The following is a 25,125-nucleotide window of genomic DNA, read 5'->3' on the forward strand; positions in this document are numbered from 1 at the left end:
TACACCATGAGGGCGTGTTACTGTTATATAATACAAATACTGGCTTTTAATTACTGATAAACTACAATGAGAAAAGCAAAAACAAAAAATGGAAAAAATACACCTTCATTTCCAAATAATATATTGTCGCCATACATTGTACTAGGAACATAATTTAAATGTTGTAATAACCAGGACACAAGGTCAAATAAAATGTGAGGATTTAATCTTTAGCAACACTTTTTATTTTCAAACTATAATGGCTGCAAACTAAGGAAAAATTACTTTTTACATTTTTTCCACCATATTTCCATTATAATGCATAGATAAATAAAAAAGTTCTTAGCAAAAAGTACCACCCAAAGAAAGCCTAATTGGTTGCAAAAAAACAAGGTATAGATAATTTATGTGTGATAAGTAGTGATAAAGTTATTGGCATATGAATGGGAGGAGTGTGAAATGTTGAAAATTGTTCTGTTTTTTTAGGGGGAAAACCCCAGAGACGCGAAGTGGTTAAGAGGGTCCTAATCCACTTAGGACCCCCCCCTGGCTGACAGCGCTTCCCACCCAAAGTGGTACTAATGCCCCTCAACTCGATCCTGTATCTGTATTGCCCGATCCTGTCCCGACTAGTTTCGGCTATTGCCGTCTTCAGGGGATAAACCTGGTTTATCCCCTGAAGACGGCAATAGCCGAAACTAGTCGGGACAGGAGCGGGCAATACAGATACAGGATCGAGTTGAGGGGCCTGAGTACCAGTTTGGGTGGGAAGCGCTGTCAGCCAGGGGGGTCCTAAGTGGATTAGGACCCTCTTAAAGTAAGTGCCTATCCTCGGATTGCCTGTATATGCCTTTTTATCCAGCAATAAAACTTTTGTACATTCCACTAAAAGCCTCCCTGTCTGCTCTATCTGCACATTGAGTGCATACAGGTGGAGGAGTGGAGAAGCCTAATATCTACTTAGAAGAGTACATCTGCGCTGTGTTTATTCTACATATTTGACAATTTTATTTGCTTTACACACCACTGGAGAATATTTCAAGGAAAGTAAAATATTACCATTGCTGATTCCCCCAATGTTTTGGGTACATTGTTGTTGGAAGAATCATTTAGTTCTTTTGCTAAAATCTATAAAGAAAAAGAATCAGTCACGTTATAAAAGAAAAAACAATAGCACCTAAGAGTTAACACCTGCTGATCTGCACAAATGTGGGATCTTAAAATATGAAGGAAAATAACCCCTTAACTTACATTTTGGTATTATTTATGTCTGCATGTTATAAGTACAGGGTAGTTTCTGGAAAAATTATAAATGGTATGTGATATTTGCAAAGAGACCTATATAGATGTATACAACGCCACCCTAAAGTATAGTATAAGTGTATGTGAAGTTGAATACTTGCACATACCTCCTGTTTTAGGCATGTAACATTGTATACCTGGCTGTACTTTTAACCTCTTCAGGACCACAGGCTTAACCCCCCCTCCCCCCAAAGACCAGGCCATTTTTTGTTAAATAGGCCACTGCAGCTTTAAGGCCAAGCTGCAGGGCTGCACAACACAGCACACTAGTGAGTCTCCTCCCCCTCCCACTTTTCTTCCCACCAACAGAGCTCTCTGTGCGTAGGGTCTGATAGCCCCCAGGTTTGTTTGTTTGTTTTTTAAATAATGTATTGTATTCTTTTTTATTTAATTTCCAGGGATTTTTTATTTAATTTAAATAAAAACAAAACAAAACGGAAATTAGCCTCCCTCCCTCCGTCTGCCTATCACAGCAATCGGCTGTGATAGGCTTCAGCCTATCACAGCGGATCGCTTCTGTATCCCCTGTACAGCGCTGCTGTAGATCGCAGCGCTGTACATGTTAATTAGAAGGCGGTTTCGCTGTCTAACAGTCTCCCGAGCGGGGATCGCTCGCCGCTCCGCCCACCAAGCAGGAGATGTGCGCGCAGCCTGCGCGAAATCGCCTGCAAAACAGAGAGCGGGCAGTGTGATCGCAGATCGCAGTACATTCTGGGTTCTGAGTACCACAAGGGTGAGAAGCCAACACAGCCGAGGGGGGTCTTAGCTGGATTAGGACCCTCTCTATGCACCTGAGTGCTGAACCAGGTGAAGTTTCAATACAACGAAAGGGACTGTGGACCTCTATGGGAGATATTGAAGAGAATTATCTCTGATCTGACACAGCTCTACAGTATAAATCTAATGTATAACATGCACAGGGCATTGGGGGGGCACTTAACATTAGGGGGAAAGCGTTGGGGCGGCGAAGTGGTCGGGTGTGGCGACACCAGGCCGATACCGGATTGATTTCAGCATGAAATTGATCGAGAATCAGTCTGCGGTGTATGGGCAGCTGAGAGATGTCACTCTTATCAGATTGGATTAGAGAGAGATTTGTCTCTTGGTCGAATCTGCCTGTACATCTCAAGATGTATGGCTACCTTAACACTAGTTAAAAACTCATCAAATCTAATCATCTAATCATGTAGAAACTGTTTTTTTCACTTATAAAAAGGTTAGACAAACAGCAATGACTAAAAGGAAGCTGCGTTCCCTTCTTTCATAATGTGCTGATGTTGACCTCTTACACAGATTTGGTTTACAGTGGCTGAGTATCTGTAAAGTTCAGGTGAGCTGCACTACTCTGAAGTGCCATTATAGTATCTTCTACACTCAGGAGCGAATGCATGTCCTAATACCAGTTAATGCCGGGATGTAATATGCCATTAACTCAGATTCACTGATGTTGAGTAAACTTTTATTGGTATGAGGGGTAAAGACTGCATTGATTTTGATGGGACACATCTCTCTCTTCACTTCGACCTTCCAAGGAGGACATTGATGCAGGGAATAGCAGTAAAGCCACTGTTCGGGGCAATCAGAAGGAAGGGAGGCACATACAGTAGCAATAAAAAGTATCTGAACCCTTTGGAATTATATGGATTTCTGAACAAATTTGTCATAAAATGTAATCTGATCTTAATCTAAGTCACAACAATAGACAATCACAGTCTGCCTAAACCAATACCACATAAATAAATGTTTCCATATTTTTAATGAACACACCATGTAAACATTTACAGTGCAGCTGGAAAAGGTGTGAACCCCAGGATTAAACAACTGTTTGAAGCTCTCCTGTGGCAGCAATAACTTTAACCAAACGTTTCCTGTAGTTGCAGACTAGATGTGCACAAATGTCAGGAGTAATTTTTGACTATTTCTCTTCACACAACTGTATCAGTTCAGCAATATTCTTGGGGTGTCTGGTGTAAATCACTTTCTTAAGGTCATGCCATAGCATCTCAATCGGGCTTCTATTTAAGCCATGCTGTTGTTGATTTACTTCTATGCTTTGTCCTGTTGCAACGCACATCTTCTGCTGAGCTTCAGCTGGTGGACAGATGCCTAAAGTTCTTCTGCAAAATGTCTTGATAAACTTGGGAATTCATTTTTCCTTCTATGATAGCAATTCGTCCAGGCCCTGATGCAGCAGAGCAGCCCCAAACCATGATGCCCCCACCACCATACTTCACAGCTGGGATGAGGTTTTGATGTTGGTGTGCTGTGCCTCATTTTCTCCACACATAGGGTTCTATTCACAAAACTTCTCATAAATGACTTATTTTTCACCTAATTGATAAAAATAACCGTTCTGCACATTTACAAGCAAAATAATCACTCAAAGGAAGTTGTTCCTTATTGACTTCATTTCAATATTACTTTTCTTACCTTAATTATATTATATTTTTGCTCTTTGGGAGCTTAAAATGTAACATAGATAAGGTGAAAGAGGAAAACAGGTGAAAAAAGCTTTGTGAATCACGCCCAATGTGTTGTGCGTTTCTTCCAAACAACTCAACTTTGGTTTCATCTGTCCACAGAATATTTTGCCAGTACTGCTATGAAACATCCAGGTGTTCTTTTGCAAACTTTAAACGTGCAGCAATGGGTTTTTTTGGGACAGCAGTGGCTTCCTCTGTAAAATCCTCCCATGAACTCCATTCTTGTTTAGTGTTTTACGTATCATAGATTTGCTAACATAAATTCGCTAACATATAGTCTCTGGCATAGCATATGCCAGAGACTTCTGTAAGTCTTTAGCTGACACTCTAGGATTCTTCTTCACCTCACTGAGCATTCTGCACTGTGCACTTGCAGTTATCTATACAGGACGGCCACTCTTAGGGAGAGTAGAAGCAGTGCTGAACTTTCTCCATTTATAGTCAATTTGTCTTACGGTGGACTGATGAAAGGCAAGGCTTTTTGAGATACTTTTAGAACCCTTTCCAGATTTATGCAAGTCAACAATTGTTAAACATAGGGCTTCTGAGAGCTCTTTTGTGCAAGGCATCATTCACATCAGGCAATGCTTCTTGGGAAAAGCAAACTCAAAACTGGTGTGTTTTTTATTGGACGGGGCAGCTGTAACCAACACCTCTAATCGCATCTCATTGATTGGACTATAGCTGGCTAACACTTCACTCCAATTAGCTCTTGGAGAGGTCATTAGGGGCTCCCATACCTTTTACATCTGCAATGTTAATGTTTACATGGTGTGTTAAAAACATGGAAACATTTAATTATTTGTGTGGTATTATTTTAAGCAGACTGTGATTGTCTATTGTTGTGACTTAGATGAAGATCAGATCATTTTATGACCAGTATGTGCTGAAATCCATATAATTTAAAAGGGTTCATATACTTTTTATTGCTACTATAAAATGCATATAATTTGCAATAGGTAGCATTGGAGGTCCACTGCCTCATCTGCTAAGCCTTGTGTCGCCTTCTATAATGTCTCCAGCCCACTCCCCTCTAGATTGTAAGCTCGCAAGGGCAGGGACCTCCTCCTAGTGTTTCTTATTGTGATGTCATTTATAAATTGGTACTGGTGATGTCTCAAAACCACTCATCAACAATGTATGTATTTCTTTTGCTGGATGTTCTTATTGTACAAAATTTTTAACTTCTCATGCATCTATGTTCCCCACCATTTGTTTTGTACTATGTACATCGCTACGGAAGATGTTGGCACTATATAAATAAAAATGATAATAGTAATACTACAGTATGAATAGCAAGGCATCTGCTTCCTGAAAAAAAAATCAAACCGATCAATCAGGTTTGTAAATTTCAAAAATGCAGTGGACAAACCTGGAGAGGGTGCAAATGGACATGTTTGAAAGGGTGCATGCTTCCCTATAAGAAAGTATAGCTCTTTTCTGCATATCCATTGGTCTGCTGCCAGTTCAGCAGCGTACATAGTGTGAACAGAACCTTCGGCTAACTTCTAAAAATCAAAAAACAACTTTTTACATTGTAGGAATAGTATTTCAGCAAGTATATTTTAATATCTGGTTATCAAATCTGTGCAGATTATTTATGGATTGACCAATAAAGACATTACTTACCTCATCAAAAGTTGTGTACAGAATGTTAGACTTGAAAAGAAAGACAAAAAGTAGAATGTTAGATATAGCACAAAACACAATGTAAAACACATGGATGTTATGATAATATTAATGTAGTTAAACCGTACCTGTAATCAAAAATGTAAAAAAAAAGTTACATACTGTACTTAGCTCAGAAGTGGGAAGCCTATGGATGGCCCCCTTGGTCCTACAGCAGGCCACCATTCCAGAACTGGGTCCCTCTAAACCTATTCAACAAAAGCTTGTCAAATAGGTTTCTTGTGGCTGCATTCCTGCCATGGATGAGAGCATTCTGATTGGTTATTTGCTAGTAAGGTCTGCGTGTGCCCAATAAATGAAGCGCTTGTGTACAGAGGAAAAAAAGCTGTTTCTACTGGGCATGCATGGACTTTATTCAAGCAAGCCCAGATGTGCTTGTCCACATCCGGGAACACTACCAGAAGAACAGATAGACCCACCACTGGAACAGAGGGCTTAACGAGGAGGTGGGGGGCTTCCAAGCTATCCAGAAGAGGCTGCCAACTAAGGACAAATTATCTCTTTCACGCACGCACAACCACAGAAATGCATTATCAACTACCTTGAGACCCCCAAAAACTATAAACCACTTGGGCTGTAGCAACAATAACATGTAAGAGAAACAAGATAAACTCTACATGAGCAGAAAAACCATCACACCATGGAAAGGAAAAAACAAAACAAAAGTGAATATGCTGATCTCCTGTTGTGCACACATTTCTGCTCACATGGCCACAGTTTAAGCACTTGAGGACCGCGGGCTTTACCCCCCTTAAGGACCAGCCCCTTTTTTTCCATTCAGACCACTGCAGCTTTCACGGTTTATTGCTCGCTCATACAACCTACCACCTAAATGAATTTTGGCTCCTTTTCTTGTCACTAATAAAGCTTTCTTTTGGTGCTATTTGATTGCTGCTGCGATTTTTACTTTTTATTATATTCATCAAAAAAGACATGAATTTTGTCAAAAAAATGATTTTTTTTTTAACTTTCTGTGCTGACATTTTTCAAATAAAGTAAAATTTCTGTGTACATGCAGCACGAAAAATGTGGACAAACATGTTTTTGATTAAAAAAAAACCCATTCAGCCAATATTTATTGGTTTGGGTAAAAGTTATAGCGTTTACAAACTATAGTGCAAAAAGTGAATTTTCCCATTTTGTAGCATCTATGACTTTTCTGACCACCTGTCATGTTTCATGAGGGGCTAGAATTCCAGGATAGTATAAATACCCCCCAAATGACCCCATTTTAGAAAGAAGACATCCCAAAGTATTCACTGAGAGGCATAGTGAGTTCATAGAAGATATTATTTTTTTGTCACAAGTTAGCGGAAAATGACAGTTTGTGACAAGAAAAAAAAAAAAGTTTACATTTCTGCTAACTTGTGACAAAAATAAATGAAATCTGCCACAGACTCACCATGCCCCTCTCTGAATACCTTGAAGTGTCTACTTTCCAAAATGGGGTCATTTGTAGGGTGTGTTTACTGTCCTGGCATTTTGGGGGTGCTAATTTGTAAGCACCCCTGTAAAGCCTAAAGGTGCTCATTGGACTTTGGGCCCCTTAGCGCAGTTAGGCTGCAAAAAAGTGCCACACATGTGGTATTGCCGTACTCAGGAGAAGTAGTATAATGTGTTTTGGGGTGTATTTTTACACATACCCATGCTGGGTGGGAGAAATATCTCTGTAAATGACAATGTTTGATTTTTTTTTACACACAATTGTCCATTTACAGAGATATTTCTCCCACTCAGCATGGGTATGTGTAAAAATACACCCCAAAACACATTATACTACTTCTCCTGAGTACGGCGATACCACATGTGTGGCACTTTTTTGCAGCCTAACTGCGCTAAGGGGTCCAAAGTCCAATGAGCACCTTTAGGCTTTACAGGGGTGCTTACAATTTAGCACCCCCAAAATGTCAGGACAGTAAACACACCCCACAAATGACCCCATTTTAGAAAGTAGACCCTTCAAGGTATTCAGAGAGGGGCATGGTGAGTCCGTGGCAGATTTCATTTTTTTTTTTGTCGCAAGTTAGAAGAAATGGAAACTTTTTTTTTTTTTTCTCACAAAGTGTCATTTTCCGCTTACTTGTGACAAAAAATAATATCTTCTATGAACTCACTATGCCTCTCAGTGAATACTTTGGGATGTCTTCTTTCCAAAATGGGGTAATTTGGGGGGTATTTATACTATCCTGGAATTCTAGCCCCTCATGAAACATGACAGGGGGTCAGAAAAGTCATAGATGCTTGAAAATTAGAAAATTCACTTTTTGCACCATAGTTTGTAAACGCTATAACTTTTACCCAAACCAATAAATATACACTGAATGGGGTTTTTTTTATCAAGAACATGTTTGTCCACATTTTTCGCGCTGCCAATGAGTACCTTTAACATTTCACAGGTCATTTTAGTTTCAAGACTACTTACGGTTTAGGGCCCCTAAAATGCCAGGGCAGTATAGAAACCCCACTAATGACCCCATTTTAGAAAGTAGACACCCTAAGGTATTTCGTTAGGAGTATGGTGAGTTCATAGAAGATTTTATTTTTTGTCACAAGTTAGCGGAAATTGATTTTAATTGTTTTTTTTTTCACAAAGTGTCATTTTCCGCTAACTTGTGACAAAAAAATAAAATCTTCTATGAACTCACCATACTCCTAACGGAATACCTTTGGGTGTCTTCTTTCTAGAATGGGGTCATTTGTGGGGTTCCTATACTGCCCTGGCATTTTAGGGGCCCTAAACCGTGAGGAGTAGTCTTGAAACCAAATGTCGCAAAATGACCTGTGAAATCCTAAAGGTACTCATTGGACTTTGGGCCCCTTAGCGTACTTAGGGTGTAAAAAAAGTGCCACACATGTGGTACCGCCGTACTCAGGAGAAGTAGTATAATGTGTTTTGTGGTGTATTTTTACACATACCCATGTTGGGTGGGAGAAATATCTCTGTAAATGACAATTGTTTGATTTTTTTTTACACACAATTGTCCATTTACAGAGAGCATGGGTATGTGTAAAAATACACCCCAAAACACATTATACTACTTCTCCTGAGTACGGCGATACCACATGTGTGACACTTTTTTGCAGCCTAGGTGCGCTAAGGGGCCCAACGTCCTATTCACAGGTCATTTTGAGGCATTTGTTTTCTAGACTACTCCTCACGGTTTAGTGCCCCTAAAATGCCAGGGCAGTATAGGAACCCCACAAGTGACCCCATTTTATAAAAAAGACACCCCAAGGTATTCTGTTAGGTGTATGGCGAGTTCATAGAAGATTTTATTTTTTGTCACAAGTTAGTGAAAAATGACACTTTGTGAAAAAAAAACAATAAAAATCAATTTCCGCTAACTTTTGACAAAAAACAAAATCTTCTATGAACTCGTCATACACCTAACAGAATACCTTGGGGTGTCTTTTTTCTAAAATGGGGTCACTTGTGGGGTTCCTATACCGCCCTGGCATTTTACGGGCCCAAAACCGTGAGTAGTCTGGAAACCAAATGTCTCAAAATGACTGTTCGGGGGTATAAGCATCTGCAAATTTTGATGACAGGTGGTCTATGAGGGGGCGAATTTTGTGAAACCGGTCATAAGCAGGGTGGCCTTTTAGATGACAGGTTGTATTGGGCCTGATCTGATGGATAGGAGTGCTAGGGGGGTGACAGGAGGTGATTGTTGGGTGTCTCAGGGGGTGGTTAGAGGGGAAAATAGATGCAATCAATGCACTGGGGAGGTGATCGGAAGGGGGTCTGAGGGGGATCTGAGGGTTTGGCCGAGTGATCAGGAGTCCACACGGGGCAAATTAGGGCCTGATCTGATGGGTAGGTGTGCTAGGGGGTGACAGTAGGTGATTGATGGGTGTCTCAAGGTGTGATTAGAGGGGGGAATAGATGCAAGCAATGCACTGGCGAGGTGATCAGGGCTGGGGTCTGAGGACGTTCTGAGGGTGTGGGCGGGTGATTGAGTGCCCTAGGGGCAGATAGGGGTCTAATCTGATGGGTAGCAGTGACAGGGGGTGATTGATGGGTAATTAGTGGGTGTTTAGGGTAGAGAACAGATGTAAACAATGCACTTGGGAGGTGATCTGACGTCGGATCTGCGGGCGATCTATTGGTGTGGGTGGGTGATCAGATTGCCCGCAAGGGGCAGGTTAGGGGCTGATTGATGGGTGGCAGTGACAGGGGGTGATTGATGGGCGGCAGTGACAGGGGGTGATTGATGGGTGATTGACAGGTGATCAGTGGGTTATTACAGGGAAGAACAGATGTAAATAATGCACTGGCAAATTGATAAGGGGGGGGGGTCTGAGGGCAATCTGAGCGTGTAGGCGGGTGATTGGGTGCCTGCAAGGGGCAGATTAGGGTCTGATCTGATGGGTAATAGTGACAGGTGGTGATAGGGGGTGATTGATGGGTGATTGATGGGTAATTAGTGGGTGTTTAGGGTAGAGAACAGATGTAAACAATGCACTTGGGAGGTGATCTGACGTCGGATCTGCGGGCGATCTATTGGTATGGGTGGGTGATCAGATTGTCCGCAAGGGGCAGGTTAGGGGCTGATTGATGGGTGGCAGTGACAGGGGGTGATTAATGGGTGATTGAAAGGTGACTGTCAGGTGATCATGGGGGGATAGATGCATACAGTACACAGGGGGGGGGGGGGGGGGTCTGGGGAGAATCTGAGGGGTGGGGGGTGATCAGGAGGGAGCGGGGGGCAGTTTGGGGCATAAAAAAAAATAGCGTTTACAGATAGTGACAGGGAGTGATTGATGGGTGATTAGAGGGGGTGATTGGGTGCAAACAGTGTTCTAGGGGGTGGGCGGGGGGGGGGGGGGGTCTGAGGGGTGCTGTGGGCGATCAGGGGGCAGGGGGGGGGGAAATCAGTGTGCTTGGGTGCAGACTAGGGTGGCTGCAGCCTGCCCTGGTGGTCCCTCGGACACTGGGACCACCAGGGCAGGAGGCAGCCTGTATAATACACTTTGTATACATTACAAAGTGTATTATACACTTTGTATGCGGCGATCCGGGTGCTAGTAACCCACCGGCGCTTCCGAACGGCCGGTGGGTTACAGCGCGAGGGGGGCGGAGCCAGTCGCCGGTGGCTGATCGCGTCACGAATGACGCGATCGCTCCGCCCATGCCCGTACAAGGACCGCCGCCAATTGTACATGCGGCGGTCCTTGCGGGATCCACTTTCCAGCCGCCCTTGTGCAGTGGGCGGTCGGGAAGTGGTTAAGTGATCTTCTCATCACTGTATTAATGGGTGGCTTCAAACTGCATTGGTTCAAAACTGTAGATGAAGGCTTAAATAAGGATTAAAATTTCTTGTGCAGATATGATGGATTTTAAATCCCACTGTCCTTTATTTTTTTTATTTCTTGTGCCATATTTGCTTTTTAATTCTTGTGCTGGTAAGAAGGGTTTTAAATTCTACAATCTGCTTTAGCCTATAACAAATATTTTATGTAGCCAACTGACCAACTTAGGTTTGAATGAGTTACAATGTCTCCTCATCACACTAAGTCTGTGGAATGTGATGGTCAAGCAGGCTAGTGGTCTTATCTTCTTTTTTTGTCATAAAATACCTAGCATCCCTGTGGGACCTTCTTGATGTTGTAATGAGGCATCCAATGACATTGACTGGAAAACAATGTATCTCCTTATCAATGTCCAGTATATAAGCTGTGTTCTAAATTTTGTCAGTATACAGGAATCAGTCTGACGAAGGCTTCATAGTCGAAAGCTTACTGCTTTTCTTCCAAGTTAGCCAATGAACGTCCTTGCTTTTACTGATGGCTAACAAGGTACAACATTCTACTGCTTCAACAATAACAACATAGATGGGCTACCACAAGCAATATATACAAAATCTGTAAAGAAGGCAATGTGGCTAATTTAATAAAGCTGGAGATCTGTGGAGAACACAGGAGACTAGTGATCAAATTAACCTGAAGCAGATTTTTTTTAAGTGTCTGATATTATGTGGCAAATGTTCTTTACTTTCACCATATCACACTACAGTGAATGTGCTGCAAGGTTAGTAAATGAGTGGTTGTGTAAGGCCCCGTTTACACTTAATCAGTTGGTACGCGTTTTTTTTTTCTTCTCCATAGCAATGCATTGTGAAAAAGATTTCAGTTAAACCGTGAAAGAGAAACTCCGACCAAGAATTGAACTTTATCCCAATCAGTAGCCGATACCCCCTTTTACATGAGAAATCTATTCCTTTTCACAAACAGACCATCAGGGGGCGCTGTATGACTGATATTGTGGTGAATCCCCTCCCACAAGAAACTCTGAGGACTGTGGTACTCCTGGCAGTTTCTTGTCTGTGAAACTTGTTGCATTGTGGGAAACAGGGACGGATCTAGACCAAGTTGCCCCAAGTTGCGCCTGGGGCAAGGTCACGTTTAGGCGCCTAAACTGCCATTCCCCATCCAAATTTTGCCGCCTTTTTAAGAATTCAACAAACTGCGCCTGGGGCAAGAGACCCGCTTGCCCCCCCCCCCCTAGATCCGTCCCTGGTGGGAAATAGCTGTTTCCAACTGCCAAAAAAGCATGCAGCAGCTACATCACCTGCCAACAGTAAAAATGGCACCATGTAATAAATGTCAGAATGTAAATCAGGGATTTAAAAGTTTTTACAATGGGCAAACACTGAGTAAATAATTTATACATAATTATTGTAAAAATGAAGCACTTTTTTATTACATTATTTTCACTGGAGTTCCTCTTTAAAGGGGCACTATGGCGAAAAATTGTAACATTTAAAATATGTGCGTGCAAACAAACAAGAAGTACATTTTTCCAGAGTAAAATGAGCCATAAATTACTTTTCTCCCATGTTGCTGTCACTTACAGTAGGTAGTAGAAATCTGACAAAAGTGACAGGTTTTGGACTAGTCCATCTCTTCGTGGGGAGATTTTCAGGGATTTATTTATTTTCAAAAGCACTTAGTGAATGGCAGTTGCTTTGTCCAACTGTCAAAAAACTATTGGAGAAAAGAAGTACACAGGGTGGCACTAGATGCCCTGATCGGCAGCTCCAAGGGGGTAGCAAGGCTTGAAGGCTGTGCCACCAGATCGAGTGAGTGATGATTAAGATAACCAGAGAAGTACATAGAAATCCGGGCACCAGCCAGCAGGATATGCTGCAAACACCTTTTTATTCCATCCCCAAGATCCCTGACAGAATGATTGTAGAGGCCTAACAGCCGTTTCACAGACAAAACTGCTTCTTCAGAGGCAACAATAAACAATACAGTGGCAGAAAACACAATTATATACATTTCGTAATAGATGACAGTCGGCTTACCGCACTTCCTGAACGCCCCACCGCCGAGCGCGCACCGAGTAACGGGCGCCGCCCCGAGCCGCTGATTCGCAGGCAGGCCGTGACGTCACCCTTTCGGGAGCGTCTAACAGGCAGCGCCTGATTGGTCCACAGGGGTTCCTGACGTATCCCTTTCGGGAGCGTCAGGTCAATGGAGCCTGATTGGTCCACTCTGAGTCAGGTGACACCTCCTCCACTTCCCCTAATCCAGTCTTGCGCAGCGGTATCGGTGGGGAATACGGGCTGGCGTCTAGTTGTCTAGGCGACCAGTCCAGAAGCGCGGCGTACCTGCAAGAAATACAAATACAAAAGGCAATTTAAAAACAATAAAATAGCAAGGCAGCGTATATTACATTTAATTATCAACCTTAAAGGGATAGATCACATTACTAAATAGAACACGGAATTTACAGTTGTATATTTCGCTCAGTACCTATTAGACAACAAGAACTCCCTCCAGACTCATCCCTCCTAGGGAATAGCAGACACACCAGCCTGGGCAACGGGACAAAGCAAGGGGTACCCCCCTAGACTGGGAAACCCAGATTACACTGAGTATATATCCCACTTTAGTAAGCCCAGACATAGGTGGAACATGGCCTGAGAATCAGTATGCTTTACTAATTCCAGGGGTCGAGTCTAGTGGGGACCAAGGGGGGGTGGTGAAGTATTTAGAAAGAACAAGAAGGAAAGATGGTGAGAGGGGAGAGAGTTTAGGGAAAGAGGCAGGATTACAAGGCAGCCAGTATTAGTGTTTGTCCAGAAAGCACCATAGCTCATTTCGTTCATTTAGTCCCAATCTCCCACATGCCTCCGTTTGTGAAATAAGTCTAGCTTCTTCTCTACGTAGACACAACTCACGATTTCCACCCCTATGTGGGGTATCTACAGTTCTGAGACCACAGAAGCGTAGGCAATCAGCATTGCCCTCATGAGCTTCTCTCACGTGGGAAATCAGTCTACCTGCCCCCTTTCCAGTCTCAATCGATTTGTAGTGTTCTTGAAACCGTTGTTTGATTGGTCTAGTCGTTTCCCCTATATAGAATCTTCCACAGGGGCAGATAACCACATATACAACAAATTTCGATCCACAATGGATAAAGTCCTTAATTGGAACTACATGTCCTCCTAGGGAGATTGATTTACCTGGAATAAACTGGTGGCAATGTGTACAGTTCAAGCAACGGTAATTCCCTGTGGGCCTCATAGCAGTAAGCCAATTCGGTTCCCTTTTAATTAAAAATTCACTATTCACCACCCAATCACCAATGGTTCGGGCTCGGCGAAAGGCGACTAGTGGTCGTTCACTTAGGGTCCCCCCCCAGGTAGATTTTGACCTCAGATCGATCCAATGTTTATTGATCACTTCCTTGATCTTTGGAGCCATCGGGGAATAGTTGAATATAAACGGAACCCTACTCACAGTTCCTTTGCCCTGGTCCACACTAGGTGAGTTATTCCTATTCTTCTTCCTTTTCTTCAAGAGGTCTCCCCTTCTTTTTATATTGGCCCTATTAAAGGCCTCGACCAGCAGCGAGAGGGGGTATCCCCGGTCTAAAAATCTCCTTACCAGCTCCCTACTTTGTTCCAAAAAATCCTCCTGCTTACTATTGTTACGTTTTAATCGCAGGAATTGGCTGTAGGGTATCCCATCCAAAACATGTTTTGGATGGTAGCTGGAATAGGATAATAGGGAGTTTGTCGCCGTGGACTTGCGATATCCTTTGGACAATAACATCTCCCCCTCCACATACAGGTTCAGATCCAGGAACTCCAGTTTTTGACCTCCCCATACCCCTGTGAATCTCATATTCAGATCATTGGTATTCAACCATTCCACAAATTCATAAAACTGTCCTTCTCCTCCAGTCCATACCATCAGCACATCGTCCATATATCGATGCCAAGAGCCAATGGCGTGGCGATAGGGGTTCGCGGCCGAGTAAACATACTCTGCCTCCCAATGGGCCAAAAACAAGTTGGCAAAAGTTGGGGCCACCGATGTCCCCATCGCCACGCCAGAGGACTGCCTGTACCATTGATTATTGAACAAAAAGGAGTTGTGAGTAAGCACAAAAGTTAAGCACTCACCCACAAACTTAACCCATTGCTCATCCTTCCCCTGTTCCATGAGGAAGGTTTCAATGACCTTCACCCCCTTCTTTTGGGGGATTCTGGTGTACAGGCTTTCGACATCGATCGAGACTAAGCTGTAGTGATCTTCCCATTTGATGGTTGGTAACAATCTCAAGACGGCCAGAGTGTCAGGCAGATGAGAAGGAACTCTCTCTAAAAACGGTCTAAGTAAATAGTCAAGATACTTAGACAGAGGTTCCGTAACTGAGCCTCTGGCCGACACAATTGGCCGTCCCGGAGGATTTTCAAGACTCTTGTGGACTTTTGGGAGGAAATACCACACGGGTTTCTTGGGGAAGTCAGGGAGGAGTCCCTCACCAAGTTTGCGGGTTAACCAGCCAGCCTCCACCCCCTTTCTCAAGAGGGAGGTTAATAGCTTTTTATATTGCTGTGTAGGGTCTCCCCGCAACTTTTCATAGAACCCCTCCACTCCCTCAAGTTGTCTCAAAGCTTCCCGTAGGTATCCCTCTTTCGACATTACCACAAGGTTACCTCCTTTATCAGCTTTTTTCAACACAATTTGATCATTTTGGCTAAGCCATTTCAAGGCTGCCATCTCTTTATCTGACAAGTTTTGTGTCCCTTTAGGGTAGATTAAAGCTTTGAGGTCACCCTGGGCAACTTTGTCAAACAGATCTATATCTGACCCAGGGGTAGGGGGGAAGTCCCTGGTGGACCTACAGGGGATAAATGGTGATCTTGCTTCCTCAATAGCAAAGTTCATTTCACTCTCTACCTGTATTTTTTCATTTTCTTGTAGGAGTGATAATAGATCATTAAATACCTGTAGATCTATCCCTGTATTCGGTCTAAAAACACCCAAGTCGTTGGGGGTACACAATGACGGGGTTACCTCAGAATATCCTTTGAAATGGAAGGTAGAAATGTTTAGCCTTCTGACGGCTTTATACCAATCCACTTCAAATTGGAATTTGTCAAACCCACAGCTTACAGAAAAGTTTAAGCCCTTACTTAAAGGAGTATCACACCCGTCGGGGAGTCTGACCCCTGAGATATTAATAATCTGGAGGTCATTCTCACCCATGGAAGAAGTTACTTCTTCCTCCAGAATTTGCGACCAGAAGTCCCCTGGCGCCATCTCACCCTCTTTTGTGGCGGTCCTGCCGGATTTCCTCCTTCCCCGCCTGATCTTGGGTCTAAAGGGGCTCCTGCACATATTTGCTGTGTGGGGATTGGTTTCTTTGGTGTGTCCCTTGGTTTCTCAGGGCTGGAGTCCGATCCGGAATCTGTGGTCCAGTATCCACCCGGCTTCCTTCGTTGTCGCTTTGGTCTAGATCCTGGGTGGCTTCTACCAGTTGGGCCGCCTGTATCTTAATCATCACTCACTCGATCTGGTGGCACAGCCTTCAAGCCTTGCTACCCCCTTGGAGCTGCCGATCAGGGCATCTAGTGCCACCCTGTGTACTTCTTTTCTCCAATTGTGTTACTGCTGGTTTCTGGGGTTGAGCACAGATGCAGGACCGTGGCGGTGGTGATGAATCTATACAAGGACCGTCCACAAGTGGGACTGGACCCTTAACCACCGCAGTTCAAGCCGGCCGCTGTGATTGGCAGACCTTCCTGACAGATACTGCTAAGGGCTCGGATTCAAGCAAGGCCCTTGGCGTGAGAGTGGCAGAACAAAGACTCAATCGACTATCCGAAAAAGAACTGCAACTGTTCTGGACTGTTGCTACATTGAAAAGATACGAGGACAAGCAGATTGCAGCAAGAGGTTTTCGCAAGTATAGCGAGGCGATTGAATATGGGGACGATCCTGAATTTATGAAAACATGGAAGGCGCAACAACTAGACAATGCGCTCAAGTTACAGAAAATCGTGCTGGGACGGAGTGAAGTGGAATATAATAAGGTCTCACAGGAACTAGACGATTGTAAGAGGGAATTAAACCAATTAACATCAGGAACTCAATATAACGAAATTATTGCAAAAGTGGACAAACGTCTGGGACCACTTCAGGACAACATAAAAGAACGTAAACTTCGGAAGTTTCGACGTGACGAGGAAGATTTCAAAAGGGGACGAATCTTTGAGTGGGGACAATCAGGCGGCCCAACTGGTAGAAGCCACCCAGGATCTAGACCAAAGCGACAACGAAGGAAGCCGGGTGGATACTGGACCACAGATTCCGGATCGGACTCCAGCCCTGAGAAACCAAGGGACACACCAAAGAAACCAATCCCCACACAGCAAATATGTGCAGGAGCCCCTTTAGACCCAAGATCAGGCGGGGAAGGAGGAAATCCGGCAGGACCGCCACAAAAGAGGGTGAGATGGCGCCAGGGGACTTCTGGTCGCAAATTCTGGAGGAAGAAGTAACTTCTTCCATGGGTGAGAATGACCTCCAGATTATTAATATCTCAGGGGTTAGACTCCCCGACGGGTGTGATACTCTTTTAAGTAAGGGCTTAAACTTTTCTGTAAGCTGTGGGTTTGACAAATTCCAATTTGAAGTGGATTGGTATAAAGCCGTCAGAAGGCTAAACATTTCTACCTTCCATTTCAAAGGATATTCTGAGGTAACCCCGTCATTGTGTACCCCCAACGACTTGGGTGTTTTTAGACCGAATACAGGGATAGATCTACAGGTATTTAATGATCTATTATCACTCCTACAAGAAAATGAAAAAATACAGGTAGAGAGTGAAATGAACTTTGCTATTGAGGAAGCAAGATCACCATTTATCCCCTGTAGGTCCACCAGGGACTTCCCCCCTACCCCTGGGTCAGATATAGATCTGTTTGACAAAGTTGCCCAGGGTGACCTCAAAGCTTTAATCTACCCTAAAGGGACACAAAACTTGTCAGATAAAGAGATGGCAGCCTTGAAATGGCTTAGCCAAAATGATCAAATTGTGTTGAAAAAAGCTGATAAAGGAGGTAACCTTGTGGTAATGTCGAAAGAGGGATACCTACGGGAAGCTTTGAGACAACTTGAGGGAGTGGAGGGGTTCTATGAAAAGTTGCGGGGAGACCCTACACAGCAATATAAAAAGCTATTAACCTCCCTCTTGAGAAAGGGGGTGGAGGCTGGCTGGTTAACCCGCAAACTTGGTGAGGGACTCCTCCCTGACTTCCCCAAGAAACCCGTGTGGTATTTCCTCCCAAAAGTCCACAAGAGTCTTGAAAATCCTCCGGGACGGCCAATTGTGTCGGCCAGAGGCTCAGTTACGGAACCTCTGTCTAAGTATCTTGACTATTTACTTAGACCGTTTTTAGAGAGAGTTCCTTCTCATCTGCCTGACACTCTGGCCGTCTTGAGATTGTTACCAACCATCAAATGGGAAGATCACTACAGCTTAGTCTCGATCGATGTCGAAAGCCTGTACACCAGAATCCCCCAAAAGAAGGGGGTGAAGGTCATTGAAACCTTCCTCATGGAACAGGGGAAGGATGAGCAATGGGTTAAGTTTGTGGGTGAGTGCTTAACTTTTGTGCTTACTCACAACTCCTTTTTGTTCAATAATCAATGGTACAGGCAGTCCTCTGGCGTGGCGATGGGGACATCGGTGGCCCCAACTTTTGCCAACTTGTTTTTGGCCCATTGGGAGGCAGAGTATGTTTACTCGGCCGCGAACCCCTATCGCCACGCCATTGGCTCTTGGCATCGATATATGGACGATGTGCTGATGGTATGGACTGGAGGAGAAGGACAGTTTTATGAATTTGTGGAATGGTTGAATACCAATGATCTGAATATGAGATTCACAGGGGTATGGGGAGGTCAAAAACTGGAGTTCCTGGATCTGAACCTGTATGTGGAGGGGGAGATGTTATTGTCCAAAGGATATCGCAAGTCCACGGCGACAAACTCCCTATTATCCTATTCCAGCTACCATCCAAAACATGTTTTGGATGGGATACCCTACAGCCAATTCCTGCGATTAAAACGTAACAATAGTAAGCAGGAGGATTTTTTGGAACAAAGTAGGGAGCTGGTAAGGAGATTTTTAGACCGGGGATACCCCCTCTCGCTGCTGGTCGAGGCCTTTAATAGGGCCAATATAAAAAGAAGGGGAGACCTCTTGAAGAAAAGGAAGAAGAATAGGAATAACTCACCTAGTGTGGACCAGGGCAAAGGAACTGTGAGTAGGGTTCCGTTTATATTCAACTATTCCCCGATGGCTCCAAAGATCAAGGAAGTGATCAATAAACATTGGATCGATCTGAGGTCAAAATCTACCTGGGGGGGGACCCTAAGTGAACGACCACTAGTCGCCTTTCGCCGAGCCCGAACCATTGGTGATTGGGTGGTGAATAGTGAATTTTTAATTAAAAGGGAACCGAATTGGCTTACTGCTATGAGGCCCACAGGGAATTACCGTTGCTTGAACTGTACACATTGCCACCAGTTTATTCCAGGTAAATCAATCTCCCTAGGAGGACATGTAGTTCCAATTAAGGACTTTATCCATTGTGGATCGAAATTTGTTGTATATGTGGTTATCTGCCCCTGTGGAAGATTCTATATAGGGGAAACGACTAGACCAATCAAACAACGGTTTCAAGAACACTACAAATCGATTGAGACTGGAAAGGGGGCAGGTAGACTGATTTCCCACGTGAGAGAAGCTCATGAGGGCAATGCTGATTGCCTACGCTTCTGTGGTCTCAGAACTGTAGATACCCCACATAGGGGTGGAAATCGTGAGTTGTGTCTACGTAGAGAAGAAGCTAGACTTATTTCACAAACGGAGGCATGTGGGAGATTGGGACTAAATGAACGAAATGAGCTATGGTGCTTTCTGGACAAACACTAATACTGGCTGCCTTGTAATCCTGCCTCTTTCCCTAAACTCTCTCCCCTCTCACCATCTTTCCTTCTTGTTCTTTCTAAATACTTCACCACCCCCCCTTGGTCCCCACTAGACTCGACCCCTGGAATTAGTAAAGCATACTGATTCTCAGGCCATGTTCCACCTATGTCTGGGCTTACTAAAGTGGGATATATACTCAGTGTAATCTGGGTTTCCCAGTCTAGGGGGGTACCCCTTGCTTTGTCCCGTTGCCCAGGCTGGTGTGTCTGCTATTCCCTAGGAGGGATGAGTCTGGAGGGAGTTCTTGTTGTCTAATAGGTACTGAGCGAAATATACAACTGTAAATTCCGTGTTCTATTTAGTAATGTGATCTATCCCTTTAAGGTTGATAATTAAATGTAATATACGCTGCCTTGCTATTTTATTGTTTTTAAATTGCCTTTTGTATTTGTATTTCTTGCAGGTACGCCGCGCTTCTGGACTGGTCGCCTAGACAACTAGACGCCAGCCCGTATTCCCCACCGATACCGCTGCGCAAGACTGGATTAGGGGAAGTGGAGGAGGTGTCACCTGACTCAGAGTGGACCAATCAGGCTCCATTGACCTGACGCTCCCGAAAGGGATACGTCAGGAACCCCTGTGGACCAATCAGGCGCTGCCTGTTAGACGCTCCCGAAAGGGTGACGTCACGGCCTGCCTGCGAATCAGCGGCTCGGGGCGGCGCCCGTTACTCGGTGCGCGCTCGGCGGTGGGGCGTTCAGGAAGTGCGGTAAGCCGACTGTCATCTATTACGAAATGTATATAATTGTGTTTTCTGCCACTGTATTGTTTATTGTTGCCTCTGAAGAAGCAGTTTTGTCTGTGAAACGGCTGTTAGGCCTCTACAATCATTCTGTCAGGGATCTTGGGGATGGAATAAAAAGGTGTTTGCAGCATATCCTGCTGGCTGGTGCCCGGATTTCTATGTACTTCTCTGGTTATCTTAGTCAAAAAACTATGTAGGGAGCAGGGAAGCTGAACAGCATCATTGTTTAAATCCTTTATAAGGAATATCTTTATAAAGAATAAAAGCCTAGCTTAGAATCCCCTATGAAGAGATGGACTAGTCCAAAACCTGTCGCTTCTGTCAGATTTCTACTACCTACTGTAAGTGACAGAAACATAGGAGAAAAGTAATGTATGGCTCATTTTACTCTGGAAAAACCGTACTTCTTATTTGTCTATGTTTACACATATTTTAAATTTTACAATTTTTCGCCATGGTGCCCATTTAAGTGTGAAAGGTGCCATAGGAAAACATGGGACTTTGTTTCGAAAATCACTTGTCCTTTCAGTTATAACTGAGAGCAAATGATTAAGTATAAATGGGGCCTTACTGCGGGTATGTGCTGATCCAAAGCAATACTTTTATTTAATCAATAGAGGCTGTCCTGGGAATATTTGGGTTCTTCCTATAAATATATTGGGTATGTGCTTGTTTACCAGACAATTTGTTTCTGACTGAAAGTGTAATTGTACTTACAGTAAGCACAGTTTTCTGCTTTGTACAAAATTGTTATGAACACTTCTGCACCCTGCTTCACCTGCTGATGTTATCTTTAGTCCCCAGCAGGTGGCTCTGCTATCCTTACAATGTATCTGCAATTCACAGTTTCACCACAATAAGAAGTATCTCAGTTTGGACATTTGTCTCTGATCAACAGGTGTTCCCTTGCAGTTAATCACTTGGACTTCTTATTTAAGACTATCACACCCCTTGCAGTATCACCAGAAGTCCAGTTAGCTTGGCTTCTGTTGCTGCATCACTACCTGGCACTCTGCTCTGTACTTGCTTATCCTGAACTGCTTGTGTACAGGGGCGTATCTGGGTAATATAGAGCCTATGGGATTGTCTGCCTTGAGACATTGCCACCATCAGAGCCCAGATTCGCCAGAATGGCCTTGGTGGTGATCATTGGATTCATTTTCACTTCTCTCACTGACCTCCTGGCCAGCACAGGTTTCACTTTTGGCTTCCGAACACGTCCTCTGAGATTTTCACAGTGCGGAACATCATGTATTTTTAATAACACTTTGCACTGTAGCCACTGGAACTTGAAAACATTTAGAAAAGGCCTTGTAGCCCTTTCCTGACTTGTGAGCATCCACAATGCGCAGCCGCAGGTCCTCACTGAGCTCCTTTGTCTTAGCCATGACTGCCCACAAACCAACTGCAGAGAGCTGCTGCTGCTTTTCACCTGTTGAGTTGATTAAAACAGCTGTTCCCAATTAACCACTTCAGCCTAACTGGACGAAAATTTTCGTACAGTTAGGCTGCGCGCACTCCCGCGGGTCGCTCGAGGTCCCGCGGGCCCCCCCTCCCCCCCGTGCGCGCCCCCGCTGCTGGCAGTTAGCCCAGCGATCAATGAAAGGGATTATAAATCGATCGCTCCCAGGACTTTTTGACTGTGGCCATCTTGTGACCAAATAGCAAACTACACCAAAAACACACTTTGTATTAAATAAATACATTTTTAAACATGAAAAATCCCGTTTACCTCCCACACCAAAAAATACCCACATACAAGTTTTCATAAAAAAAAAAAAAAAAATTACAATAAAAAAAAACCGTAAATAGTTACCTAAGGGTCTGAACTTTTTAAATATTCATGTCAAAGGAGTATATCAATATGATTTATTAAATTATGAGCTTCTTAATAGTGATGGACGCAAATTGAAAAAATGCACCTTTATTTCCAAATTGAATATCAGCGCCATAAATTGTGATAGGGACATAATTTAAATGGTGTAATAAGCGGGACAAATTGGTAAATAAAGTACATAGGTTTTAATTATGGTAGCATGTATTAATTTCAAACTATAATGGCCAAAAGCTGAGGAATAATGATTTTTTACCATTTCTTTCTTAATATTCCTGTTAAAATGGATTTACAATAAATTAGTTATCAGCAAAATGGATTACCCACAGAAAGCCTAATTGATGGCGGAAAATACAAGACATAGATCCATTCATTGTGCCGAGTAGTAATAAAGTTATTAGCAAATGAATGGGAGGTGAAAGTTGCTCAGATGCAAAAAAATGTCAACCCTGTAGGCTGAAGTGGTTAATCAAGGTAATTAGGATGCTTTAGAACAGCTTGGACTATGTGGAATGGTATAGAACTTTGGATATTCCCACAAACTGTGACAGTTTGTGAAGGGTATGAATACTTTTGGACTGGACACTTTTGCTCAAATGTACATAAAAGCTGAGAAATGTTTTTTTCCCCCCACAATAATGCCTCTTGTACAGCTTCTTATCTTTTGGGAGACACCTATGTAAGTTCTTGTCAAAAAATTACTTGCTGGTTGAATAAAAGTAATTTTAAGTCAAAATTTGCCAGGGGTATGAATAATTATGGGCAGCACTGTAGCAATCTGTAACATTGATGTGCGGACAGAAGCACAGTTATTCACATCTATGTAGCAAAGATGGCCGTGCGATCGGAACGCAATGCGTACGATCGCACACCATCTGCGCCGCTACCCGGTGCGCTGCTGATCCCATTCATTAAAGTGAATGGGTCAGCTCTGCGATTGCGGGCAGAACGCATGCAGCAGTACGCAAGGGCATCATAGTGCATTGTACTGCTGCACAGCGCCTTTGATGTGAACGGCAGAAGGGCTGCCTATGCCCTTTTGCTGCTCTCGTGTGTCGCACATCATACGCGCTTCCAAATGTGCGTGGAAGCGCATATGATATGAACGAGCCCTAAGTGGAAATGAGGCCTTACATGATCCTGTATATATTTAGCTTGTGAAATTGTATATTTTGTATATAGATGGGTAGTCTGAACTATCTGCTGTGTGTTTGTGGGAGAGATTACTGTTTGTTTTCACTAATATGTATATAGCATGTTTCATTAACCACTTGCCGACCGCACACTCATAACGTGCGTCGGCAAAGTGGCAGCTGCAGGACCAGCGACGCAGTACTGCGTCGCCAGCTGCAGCCTAATTAATCAGGAAGCAGCCGCTCGTACGAGCGGCTGCTTCCTGTCAAATCACGGCGGGGGGCTCCGTGAATAGCCTACGGGCCGCCGATGGCGGCTCGCAGGCTAGATGTAAACACAAGCGGAAATAATCCGCTTTGTTTACATTTGTACGGCGCTGCTGCGCAGCAGCGCCGTAAGGCAGATCGGCGATCCCCGGCCAATCAGCGGCCGGGGATCGCCGCCATGTGACAGACCACATCCTGTCACTGGCTGCACAGGACGGATAGCGTCCTGTGCAGCCCGGAACACCAGGGGGAGGCAGCAGGTAGGAGAGGGAGGGGGAATTTCGCCGCGGAGGGGGGCTTTGAGGTGCCCCCCCCCGCCACCCACAGCAGGCAGGAGAGATCAGACCCCCCCAGCACATCATCCCCATAGGGGGGAAAAAAGGGGGGCAATCTGATCTCCCTGCCTGCACCCTGATCTGTGCTGGGGGCTGCAGAGCCCACCCAGCACAGATCAATCAAACCAGCGCTGGTCCTTAAGGGGGGGTAAAGGGTGGGTCATCAAGTGGTTAAAAGCACAATTACACTTCATATTAGTGTCCAGACTTTTGTATATGCTGCTAATAGTGATCACCATTGCAGAACTAAAATGAACCTACTGACAGAGTTTTGCGGCTTAGCAGGCTAGCGGGGACCATGCCCACACCAAAAGTATTCTAGATCCTCTAGAAGTAGATAGGACATGATGTCACTATTGTTGTTTTTTTTTAACAACATGTTTATGGAATGTTTTCATATAGAATACAATAAACATAACAAAGAAGAAACTACAGCAATGTCTGCTTCCTTTTAGGTGTCTAATTTGTTCCTTAATTCAACATAACAAACAAAGTATTATAATCGTTTACAGAAGTGATCAGTTAACACATATAGGACATTTGTCCATGGTGTTCAACCAGAAAGTATGGTACTAGCATAACACTAACACTTGCCTGCACACTTACAAATCCCAGTTGATCCAGAAGAAGATGAAAACCCCCTACAAGGCTTAGAACAAATAGCCGTAAAAAATCCTGGCAATCAAATAAATCCCTTGATCAACATTGTAAAGGATTATAATACTTTGCTATTATGTAGTAATATTTAGGAATTATAGCCATGGATGTCTTTACTGCAAGGAAAACATTCAAGCCCCCCCTTAAATGCAGATATAGAATTAACTACGGTAATATATTCCACATTTAAACACTCTTACTGTAAAAAAAAAAAAAAAACCTTCCCTGAATAAGTGGCAAAACATTTTTCCTCTTTACTTAGGTCGTGGCCCCTTGTCCTTTGCACAAGTCTAGGGGTTAAAAGCACATCCGCCAAGCTTTTATATTGCCTTCTGATGTATTTATACATTTTAATTAGATCTTCTCTAAGGCATCTTTTCTCCAGACTAAATAAGCCCA

At 43.7% G+C, this 25,125-nt stretch overlaps 1 protein-coding gene across 5 annotated transcripts in view; it reads right to left on the reverse strand.

Moving 5' to 3' along the window:
* ERMARD (ER membrane associated RNA degradation) overlaps positions 1 to 25,125 on the reverse strand; it is a 153,615-nt gene that overhangs the window by 45,451 nt on the left and 83,039 nt on the right. For all 5 annotated transcript variants that reach the window (XM_068231840.1, XM_068231841.1, XM_068231838.1 and 2 more), the window contains 2 exons: positions 5,394 to 5,423; positions 1,039 to 1,107 (listed from right to left, as the gene is read on the reverse strand). In XM_068231840.1, the coding sequence (XP_068087941.1) occupies positions 1,039 to 1,107; positions 5,394 to 5,423 (99 nt within the window). The remainder of the gene's footprint in view (positions 1 to 1,038; positions 1,108 to 5,393; positions 5,424 to 25,125) is intronic.

Source organism: Hyperolius riggenbachi, chromosome 4 (genome assembly GCF_040937935.1).
Source record: "Hyperolius riggenbachi isolate aHypRig1 chromosome 4, aHypRig1.pri, whole genome shotgun sequence".
NCBI lineage: Eukaryota > Metazoa > Chordata > Amphibia > Anura > Hyperoliidae > Hyperolius > Hyperolius riggenbachi.